Source organism: Phodopus roborovskii, unplaced genomic scaffold (genome assembly GCF_943737965.1).
Source record: "Phodopus roborovskii unplaced genomic scaffold, PHOROB, whole genome shotgun sequence".
NCBI classification, from domain to species: Eukaryota; Metazoa; Chordata; class Mammalia; order Rodentia; family Cricetidae; genus Phodopus; species Phodopus roborovskii.
This window is the reverse complement of record NW_026126558.1, coordinates 21,145,755-21,156,943: the sequence shown is the minus strand read 5'-3', so window position 1 is coordinate 21,156,943 and position 11,189 is coordinate 21,145,755. Positions and strand designations below refer to the sequence as shown.

General features: G+C 44.0%; 1 protein-coding gene across 1 annotated transcript; it reads right to left on the bottom strand.

Moving 5' to 3' along the window:
* Positions 1–2,095: 2,095 nt before the first annotated feature.
* Positions 2,096–9,073, bottom strand: Psmd7 (proteasome 26S subunit, non-ATPase 7). The gene is made up of 7 exons (XM_051201376.1): positions 8,887–9,073; positions 7,038–7,129; positions 6,279–6,371; positions 5,615–5,712; positions 4,919–4,999; positions 3,634–3,725; positions 2,096–2,573 (listed from the first exon to the last, which is right to left on the bottom strand). Exons 1-7 carry the CDS (start codon positions 8,958–8,960, stop codon positions 2,141–2,143), a joined length of 963 nt encoding a protein of 320 aa, XP_051057333.1. The 5' UTR covers positions 8,961–9,073; the 3' UTR covers positions 2,096–2,140.
* Positions 9,074–11,189: the final 2,116 nt, after the last annotated feature.

Here is an 11,189-nt window from a genome sequence, read left to right as displayed (position 1 = left end):
GTTCTCACTGCTAACAAGCTATTCTTGCTCTTTTGGCCCTTTCGAAACCCTGGCTCTTGTGGAACTTGTTGTGTAGACCAGGCTAGCCTTGAACTCACAGTGATCTATCTGCTTCTACCTATGTTATATTTGCTGGAGATTGAGTGCAGGGTTTCACACATACTAGGCAAGCAAAGTACCATCAAAATCCACGACTAGCCTATTTTCTTTAGAAACTGAAGACTCCATTTTGTCCACGTGGTCAAAATATTAAACAGAGTAAATCAAGATAGCCTGCTCTTATTCAATAACAAATCTAGTTCATCAAAGTGGCATGAACTGAATGCTTCGACACTGGGAAAGCTTTGAAGTCCACTTTGCATGGCCTCATCTCAGATATGGACCCAGTCCCTGAAGGACCCACTTTTTAGATGACTGCTCTCCACATCCCTCCTACCCCAAGTTTCAGGACCATGGCAACATTTTCCTTTATTTATTTATTTATTTATTTATTTATTTATTTATTTATTTGGTTTTTCGAGACAGGGTTTCTCTGTGGCTTTGGAGCCTGTCCTGGAACTCAAGAGATCTACCTGCCTCAGCCTCTCATGTGCTGGGATTAAAGACATGTGGCAACATTGCCCAGCTTGGAGAAAAAGTTCTGTATAGTTTCTTCTCCATCAGAATGTTCTAAATGGCAACCCCATCTCAAGTCTTCAATTTAGTGATTTGGGGTTTATATCGTTTTAAACTTTTTACTAGCATGTATTATAACAGGCTCCATTATAACATTTTTATACATGTATGTGTTTTGATCATATTCACCCATTACCCCCTTCGTTCCATTTTTCATGACTTTTGTGAGTGGGTATGAGCCAGTGAGTTGACTTAGGGTTACTTACAGCAGTGTACCAACAGATACAGTATTGAAGACAACCCAGCAACCACAGCCTGTAGATCCTCAAGAGGGAAGGGCCTTGTAAGCTCCTCCCCATCAAACTTAATTTATACATAACACATTTCTTTTATCCAGTTAGATGTGGCAAACATCTCAATTCTAGACTAGCTAGAACTGTCCTTTGCCCTTCACATCTCAGAATCTTAGTGACCTAACACAGGTTTTACCTACACCTTTTTAAATTTTACTGTCAACATTTGTACTGACTGGTCCTTTGGAAGGTCTATGGGTAATTTATGCTCATTCATTTGTTAACTTACTTTTTGTTACAGTATTTTCTGAACATTTTAACCCAAGTGGTTCCCTTGAGAATTCTCAAGGATGTTGTGGGTCTTCAATGAATTGACAGGGTGGGGTATGGTGGTCATGCCTTTAGGCCCAGTACTTGAGAGGCTAGGGTTACAGTGAGAATGTCTCAAAAAACAAAAGGAATTGACAGCTGGGTGACTATCCTGTGTTAAATCCCTTACTGTATACAGCCACTGGGGATAGCTCAGTTCGTTCTACAGTGTTCCCTTTTATTAGGGGTGGGAAAGGTGTTATCAAGACAGGGTTTCTCTGTGTAGCTTTGGAGCCAGTGTTCCTTCTAACACTCCCATTAACCTGTTGCCCAGAGTTGTTAGGAGCCACTGCAGCAGCCACTGAAGATCATTTTGCTTGCTCGTGGAAACAACACAAATCACTAGGACACAGACTTAAAAACCAAGCCATTTAATGTATCTTTGAAGGTAAACAATACATGGACCTGGACCACAAGCTCTAAGAATGCTAGAGTTACAGGTCCAAAAGGTGGTGTGGTCTAAAGAGTTCAGAAAGGGCTGAGCTCAAGTGTTGGCATAGAATATGGGATCCAAAAACTCCATTTAGCAGTTTTGCCAATTACCACCAACAGATTCCATGGCTCTTTTAAGATAGGAAAACACACCTGATACCAGTTTTAAGGATAAAAGAAAGAATGCCAAAGGTTACGTTGTTCTCTCCCCCCCCCCCCACCTACTGAATACAGCTGAAGCTGCAGTATAGGGAGGCTGAGATCAGTCCTTCTGTCCATTCATCTCCACAAAATGCCACAGCAAGGGTGATGGAGACAGAGTGCTCGTCAGAATAGCTTCTAACAAGCACTGAATGTGACAAAGAACCCTCTAGTGGCACACCAAGTTGGTTTATAAGATTTTAATTTACAAATAAAAAAAGCTACACGATTTACTTTTTCTCCTTTTTTTCTTCTTTCTTTACATCACTCTTCTCCTTCTCTTTGTCATCTTTTCTCTCCTTCTTGCTCTCTTCCTTTTCCTGTCCCTCCTTCTTCTCTGCATCCCGGTTGGCGATCTTGTTGTTGATGAGGTTGTGCAAGGCCACTACAGAGCGGATCAGTGAGGCCAAGTACACCACCACCATCTGGTCATTGGTCTTCAGGTAGAAGGCCTTGATGAACTCCTGCAGGCTGGCGTCCGGCAGCAGGTTGAAGACGTCCTGCAGCTGGTAGATGATCTGGTGGTTGATGGGAAGCTTGCCACTGGCCACTTTCTCCAAGTAACTCCTGATGTCCAGGAGCTTGGAGTTTAGTCCCTTCAAACCATGGACCTGGTTTGTGATCCGCTGGGAGAGTGTTCCCACTGTAGTGTCCTTGATGTCTCTGGAACAATCCATAAGAAAGGCAGAAAGAACATCAGGTTACACAACCACAAGATGTAAGGGCTGCTGTCTGGGATAACAGTTCAGATCAGCAACAACTTCCTGGGTCTTTGGAAATGTTTATTTTTAACTGTTGTCTACATGTGAGTGCAGTGCTCTCAGAGGCCAGAAGAGGGTATCAGATTCCCCTGGAGTTACAGGCAGTTGTGAGATACCTGACATGGATGCTGGGAACCAAAATGAAACAGCCAGTGCTAACCACTGAGTATACATCTCTCTAGCCCTCATAGGTAACCTTGTTTAGTGCTCTGCCCTGGCCTCCCTGGTTTATCAAGGATGATATTTTCCCACCTGTTTTGATACAATGTTGCATAGCTTAAATCAGTCAGTGGTCGTTTTCAAAACCTGGAAAAACTTTACCCCAGGTTAAAAAGAAATCTTTCAAGTATGGTTCCCACACAGATCCCAATCCTGGGATTAACAATTCTCTGCAGAAACAAACACACTGTCCACCGGAGAGCACAGGCCTGCATTTATACATGTGTGTCCTGCCAGTCACACATCCTCAGTCAAGGCACTTTAGAGGTGAACTTGTTCAATCACATTGATTTAAAAGAAACCAAAGGGCTGGAAGTGGTAGCTCACGTCTTCAGTCCCAGCACCTTGTAGGATGAGGCAGGAGGATGGTGACTTTGACCAGCAAGGGCTACATGAGACCCTGTTTTATAAAGCTAAAAAGAAGCCAAAGGCACAGAAAGGGGCTATGATTCATTTACAAGGGAAGCACAGTGAATGACCTCAGCCTGAGCTGAAGGCCTAACAGATCCTAACAGATCCCTCCCACCCACATTTAGCTCTGGCAGCTGGCTCTGTACAAAGGTGTCGGCCCCGGCCCCCCACCCCCAAGGCTAGCTTAGAATTCAGAGATCTGCCTGCTTCTGCCTCCCAAGTGGTAGAATTAAAAGTGTACACTGGAGTCACAGGTGCTTGTGAGCTGCCGTGTGGTGCTGGAAACTGAACCTGGGTCCACCGGGTCACTTCTCCAGCTCCTACCGTCTCACCTTAACAAGTGTTCCACTCCCACTTCTTCAGCTTCCTCCGCCCCAATTTCACTGGTCACGTGCTCAAAAGTTTTTGATGTTGGTGTTCCGTCCTGTGAGAAGAGGCTTAACTATTGTTATTCATCTTCAGCAAGCCAACCGGCATGATTCTCTTCTCACAGCTGAATCTCTGCTGCCAGTCAGCACATTTCATGGCTAAGACAGGTCTGCTGAGACCCTGCTGTTAGCTTGTTTGCATTGTGTCGTCCCCAAATTGTTCTCTGAAGAGATTTTCTTGTCAAGGAAAACTATGGTATTCCCTCAAGCCCACATGTGGGGATCAATGCTCAGTAGACTCAGATTAAGAGTTTAGTTATTTCTAGGAGGGAAAATACAGAACACCTGCACCCGAGGCACATTCATGCCAACAAACTTAACCTAAGTATGTACCCAAGAGCCCCAAGTGTGATCCAATGAGTAACTAGTGGTTTGAAAAAAGCATCCACCCAGTGTGGGGGTGGAGTGGCCCATCTGACCACCCAGTGACTCAATGGTACAACTTGAGAAGATACTTTGTAGCTGGATTGCCAGTAGAGGCTGTGCCCATCCTATGAGGGCCTGACATCAAGGCTCTATTAGCTTGTGCAAAGTAAGTCATAGGGCCCTGGGCAAGTCGCTAAGTTGTATCACACACTGGACTCACTCTAAGTGTGGTTGGTTCTCATTTTATTCAGGATGGTGGGAGAATCCCACAAAGGCATTCTAGTCTTTGGACACTAAGATGGCCTGAGCCTTCCAGTCTTTTAGGACTTCATGACAATTGGGTCAAGACCAGGGATAAAGCTTTACTGCAACCAAACAACACATCTGGATCTAAGTTCCCTGGAGCTACAAAAAGGCTGGCTCTGGCTCACTGCAACCCAAGTGTCAAAAGACTACAGGTCTTTCCGTCTGGCACTTGACAGCTCTGTCTTAACTGTATTTGAAAACCTAGGAGCTGTCTGGAGGGACTGAAATCTTCAAAAGGATGCAGTGCACTGTAGTCAGGCCTGGTCTTTGCTGTGAAGGGCTCTAGGCTTCATCTACTACTCAGGGCTTCAGTTTCTTCAGTGAAAAGGATTATTACAGGTTACTTTGGTCCTTTTCTAGTTCTAAAATCAAAAACTCAAGGCTAGCCTCCTAGCAGGAACTAATATCTCCTCTTTGTTACAGAGAGATAAAGATTTGTTGGGTTGAACATGGAAACAATACAAAACCTACCCAAGAACTTGCTAACCTAATCTCCAGCCCAAAGAAAGCGACTTACATCATGAACTTCTTCCACTGAAATGTAAGCTTCAGTAGGAAGTCCCAGGTCCTTTGGCTTCACGTCAATAATGACCAACACCTGGAGGAAAAAAAAAAAAAAAAAAAAAAACACAGGTTAGCAAACTTCCCTCCTGACAAAGTACAACTTCAGCCTTTCTTCTGGTTACTCAGACCATTTCCTTCTTTCCATCAGAAATAAGCCAGAATGTTTAGCAAAAGATAAGTTTATATTTCACATGATCCATTAAGTCTTAGAAGCCCATATTTCAACCTATGCCCCACTCTTCCAGATATCACTAACCTTTTCTTAAAATTTACATTTAAAAATTACATTTACAGTTGTGGGAGTTGGTTCTCTCATTCCCCAATGTGGGCCCAGGGAGAAAGAACTTGTCATGTTTGGCGACAGGGGCCTTTACTCACCAAGCCATCTTGCTGGTTCCACTAACCATTCTTAACTTTAACTTTCTCATTTATAAAGACAACATATAGTTAGTGAGAGGACTAAGGCAGTTATATACATGGAACTCAGCAGGTGCTGTTGCTTGCTAAATATATTAGGTTACAACAAATTATTCAGAAACACACTTTACTGCGAAGCTTATAGAGAAGCAGCAAGAGAATGTTTGCTACCCAGGTTCTTCTGATGATGTCCTTGAGTAGCATGGGAGAGTTCTGAGAACAGTGTACTTACAGAGTTGGGGCAGTATCTTTTCATGAGTTCATTGATGGCGATATCATTCTTGTGCAGTTTAGGGCCTGTGTGGTACCACCCAACTATTCTTTCTCTGGCTGGGAAGCAAAAACTTAATCAGTTTTAATTATTTCACCAATACTCAAGTCTTCTACCTTTTTGAGAATTCCAGACAAAAATAAACATTGACACATTTGTGAAATCTAAAACTCCAAAACAGAATTCTAAGAAAATAAACAGTGTGTAATACAGACACATCTGTATCCCAGACTTGCACAGGGACCAGATATCAGTTACAGAACAATATATGAACAAATGCGTGCTCCTATGCACAGATGGCAGGTATGTGGTGGAGGAGAGTATATCCAAAGAGCCATAGCTGCTGTACAGAAATAACATGAAGCAATGCACTTTGCCAGTGTTAAAGCTCCAGGGACATGCAGACCCAAGGCCCCCAGTCCAGACGGTTTACATGCCTCAAACTACTACTGTATTTTAACTCAACCTACCTCAGTTCTTTATCACCTACTTTATCAGTCTACTTTCACTTAGTCCAGCTAAGTGAATCAATCCTTGACAACAAAGATATCAGGTTTACACACTTACATACATACACACACACACACACACACACACACACACACACACAGAAACTCAGACTTACCATTGACCTTCTTAAACATTCCATACATATTTTCCAAATAATCATGGTCTAGGAACCAGACAGAATCGTCTTTGTCATCTTCATCAAACGGCACTAGAGAGAGGTGGGGAGAAAATAGAGAATTCTCCTAGGGGCTAAGAGCTCAGCTGCACCGGCTTCACTTGTCCAATGCAGTACTGCTTCACATGCAGACCTCCTCATTCCCAGCTACTCTTAAAATGCTAAAGACTCAGGCACCCCTGGGAAGAGCCTTCAAAAAGGACACACACTCTGGCTTGTTAAAGGCCCAGTTCTGACATTTCCAGCACTGCCAATTATAGACAATAACCAATGTCCTTTTATAGACCACAGAGCTGCCAGCAATACACAGAACCTAAGCATAACAGTATGGTAAAGATTGATGATGGAGTGAAAGGTGCCCCCTCCTGGCCCTCAAATCTTTCTCCTTGCTATACCACAGCCAATGGTCTAATGTTTGGTGTTGGAGCCAATAAGCTCCAAAGGCTTGTTATGAAATGCAGTCACACTTCTTTGTTTACACAATCTATCTGTAGCAGCTCTTACACTCCAAGAGATGAGCAGCTGCAATGGAGACTGCAAGTTAAAAATATTCACTCTCTGGTCTAGTGTGTAGCCATTAGGCTCAATGAGCAAGTCTGAAATAGGATCTTCACGCTGTAGTAAAAAATGCTCATTTCCCATATGTAAACTCATACCCCAAACATGCTCAGCAAAATCAAAAGCTTATTTATCCTTTACCTGCAAAACTGTTGGATACGTCAAGTACTTTCTTTTGCCATGACCCCAAAAGCACACCAACAACCCGCTTCTGGTTTCCAACCTTGCCAATTCTGAATGAGAAAAACAAGTGGTCAGTCTTACAGGCATGCAGACACACTTAGCTCCAACAGTTAGCTACTCAGTGGCAAGTATCAACAGCACAGATACAATTTAGTTTATGTGGGAACTAAGTCCATAAACAAATGTAACAGATTAGTTCCTGGTATTAAAGATAAGTCAACTATCCTAACACACTAGGAGGTTACTTTCCAAACACCATGGACACCTGTTTGGAGAAAATTCATGTTTTGTTTTGTTTTTTCTTTCTTTCCCACTTTTCCCTTGTCCTTTAAACTCTACCTTCTCTACACTGAATCTCTCAGGGAAAAGACACTAGAGTAGCTCCAGTTTTATGGTATGGACCAATTCTTCTCTAGAATCTGTACTATGCCAACTAGCTCCAGACATACTTCATCCTCTAGAAGGGCCAGGGGCCCAGGAGAGGTCCCCATTCAGAAGCACCAGTGTGCCATTTTGCAGCCTCTCTCACTGGCTTATTAAGCAGAAGCTAGTGACTAAGCACATGGGGAGAAAGGCTGAGTGAGTGAGAGGGCTTTTGTTTCACATCAATCTCCATCCATCTCAAACCTCCTGTGTGGTTTTCTGCTAAGGAGGTACACGCATATTGCTCTGCAAGGAGTTTTTTTTTTTTTTAACCACCAGCAAATTGTACATTTGTAAATAATTTAATTCTCTGCTAAGGAAACATACAAGCCACAGTACCTCTTCACCAGTCCAAAGTGTCGCATTCGTAAAAAAAACTGTAGTGTTTTGCTTAACATAGAGCCTGGCAAATCAATACTAAATTTGGGGTATTGGTAAAATACATTCCCCCCCCCCGCCCCTCTCCACTGAAAACACTTAACAATGAGTTGCCATGAGTCAATGGAAACTTCACTCTGGGGTCTTTTGGTTTACAAAAGCCCATTTGTGTCCTTAGAGTCCTCCGTCTGTTCCATGACATAGTCGCCAGCAGTGCCTGCCCCTACTGGGTTCTTAGCAAATGCTGGAATAAAACCGAAGTGCTCAACCACTGGGGAGGTATCCCAAGAGAGTAAAACCCTATCTGCTGTCGAAAGCCCACAGATCCAGCTAATACCGAGGCATAAAACTGAACCCGGAATCGGGTCGGGCACTAGCACGCCTTTACAGCAAGCACAGGCTCCCTACTGGGATTTTCTCATTTGTTAATTCAACTAATTATCTTGTAAAATTTCCAAACACGTGCAACTGGTCCGGCAGGATGAACCGCTGGAGCAGGGTGGTAGTGGCTGAGAGCTAACCAGGTGAACTGTAGGATGGCCCCAATGTGCACCCGCCCCGTTTTTAAAGGAAAAACCCGGCACCATTTATCCACATTGTTAAAGTACCATCCAAACAGATTCCCGCTTAAAACTTGGTCGTTACAACCAATACCCATCTATCGAGTCGTTCACCGGGGACACCGAGACCAGAATTTCGGTGACAGCTTTCACAGGACACTTAGAGACTGAAGCGCTGTCCCATGACACCAAGCCGCTTTGGTGAGTGGCGCGGCTGAGACCCGTAGCATGGTCCAGATGCCGGTCATTCAACAGGCGGACCAGGCCTGGAAGTGGTGGCCGCGGCGGGGGTGCGAGGCTGTCTGTCAATCGGCTCGGAGCACTGCGGTGTGGAGCCGCCAGGGTCGCCCGCCCCCCGACCCACGTCCCCGGCCGCCGCGTTACACCCGGAGCGCCCGTGACTCAGCAGCCCCGCGCCGTGTGGCCGCCACGCGCCGCCCGCTCACCGGTTAAAATGATCCACCACACTGAGCAGCACCAGGGGGTGGACCACCACCTTCTGCACCGCCAGCTCCGGCATCGCGACACAGCCCGCCCGCCGGCCCGGCTCCCTGCGACCCACAAACACGGGAAACCGCAGCGATACAGGCCGTTCCTCCAGGCCCCAGCGCCTCCCCTTCCGGCTTGACTACCGCCGCAGAGTCAACTTCCGCTCCCAGAGTGCTTCGCGAGCGTGCCCGCACTGTCGCCAGGGACGCCATCTTGAGAAAGGTACGACTGTGGGACTTAAGCTATTGATGAAGCTTGACTTTTGTCTCCCCTAGCCTTTTGCCTCACTTGCTTCCCAACTCACCATTCCTCCCCCTCTGAAAAACTGTAGAGAAAAAGAAAACCCAGAAAAACAAATAGTAACAGCTTATACTTCTGCCCACTCAAGTACTTAACATATATTTAACTTTCATTTAAAGACAGCGCTGTTTTAAGATTCTGCAGAGAAATTTAATTTACTTTTTAAAAATGTTTTATCCAATCAGTTTTGAAACAGGCCCTTATGTAACACAGACTGACATGGAAGTTGATGCATACATAGCCCAGGATGATAATGATTCCCTGATCTCCACCTCGTAAGTGCAAGGATAACAGCATGGGCCACCACATCTGGCTTCATTCTCTAACACCAACAGCACACTTTGAATGCAGGATTGGGTAATTTAACTCGTCATTTTTGTTGTTGTTGTTGTTGTTGTTTCTGAGACAGGGTTTCTCTGTGTAACAGCTCCTGTGACTGTACTGGAACTCACTCTGTAGTCCAGGCTGGCCTTGGACTCATATATGGAACTCCAGTTCCAAGGGATCCAACACACTCTTCTGGCCTCTGTGGGCACCTGCATAATATATGGTACACAGAGGCACACATTCAAACACACACAAGCACACATGAATGCAAATGCATAAATAATAAATAACCCCAAACCAACCAACAAAATTTTTAAAGAAGAAAATTATTGATAGTACCTCTAATTATGAATGACAATGAATATATATGGCTATTACTTTCTCATGAATCTAACAGAAAGACTAATCTGAAAGCCAAGCTACCAACAGAAGACATGTTTTAAAATTAAAAATCCTGATCTAGCATGGCAGTGGTGGTGCACACCTTTAATCCCAGCACTCAGGAGGCAGAGGCAGGTGGATCTCTGAGTTCACTAGCCCAGTCTACAGAGCAGGTTTCAGGACAGCCAGGGTTACACAGAGAACCCCTATCTTCAAAAACCAAAACAAACCAAAAAACCATAAAACTTTTTATGGTAGTAGATAGGGCTGTAATTTTCTTTAAACATGTAATGACCACAGGTGTTTATTGTATACGGTCCCTTAAGAAAGGGAACTGACTTTTTCAGAGCTATTCTGGGGAACATTACCATACATTTTGGATTAAAATTTTGGTAGTTCATAGCTATTATTTAATAATTGTTTTTGAAAATGTTAATGTAGACAGGTGGCACAGGTCTGTATGTTCCAGGCTAGCCTGGTCTACACAACAAGTTTAAGGCTAGCCAGGGCTAGTGAGACCCTGTCTAAAAACTGCTAATATAGATCTGGAGATGAAAGTAGTGGAGTGCTTGCCTAGAAAGCACAAATCCCTGGGTTTAGTCCCTAGTGCCCCAAACAAAAACTGTTAATATGTTTATCAAAACTATTAAATTTCTGTTTTGTTTTTTCTTTATTTTGAGACAGGATCTGTGTAGTTCTGGCTAGTCTGAAACTTATGTAGACTAGACTTAACTCTGCTGGGATTACAGGTGTGAGCTATCACGCCCTCAAAATAAGATTGAAGAATACGTTATTTGTGGCCATGCACGTTTGTTGTTATAACAGCAAGTGGTACAGAGAGATAAAACAGAGCAAATATTTCCCATCTCTCACCTTGGGATATGACCAATGCTCTGGAGGAAGTATTTGAAAGTTTTGAAGAATTCTGATTTCAGAAGCTGATAGTGCCATCACGTCCCTTTGTTTCAGGGCTGTTGGACTTGACAGCACCACTCACTTTTAACTTTTCATCTCTGACTTGTGAGTGGGAGAAAAATGATTTCTGTGTTTTGTGGTCCCTCAGTTGCCGGGAAAGGCTGGTCTTTGTATCTCTGAAAAAGTGGGGTGCTTGTGCTCAGAACCTCCTTTCACTGTGTCCTTTCTGGGTCCCTCCATTTACCTTACCTTTCACTACATGTTTTCCTTTGGAGAGTCTTGCTTTGGATTTTCTTTATTTCTTTTCATTTTTATATTTATTAATATGAGGGGGCAT

Excerpts from the sequence above, each read along its gene's own strand:
- Psmd7 (XM_051201376.1), bottom strand. The coding sequence starts at position 8,960 with ATGCCGGAGCTGGCGGTGCAGAAGGTGGTGGTCCACCCCCTGGTGCTG. Across the intron at positions 7,130-8,886 it reads GTGGTGGATCATTTTAACCG|AATTGGCAAGGTTGGAAACC; the intron begins GTGAGCGGGCGG and ends TTTCTCATTCAG. Across the intron at positions 3,726-4,918 it reads CAGTGGAAGAAGTTCATGAT|GACGGAACACCAACATCAAA; the intron begins GTAAGTCGCTTT and ends CTCTTCTCACAG.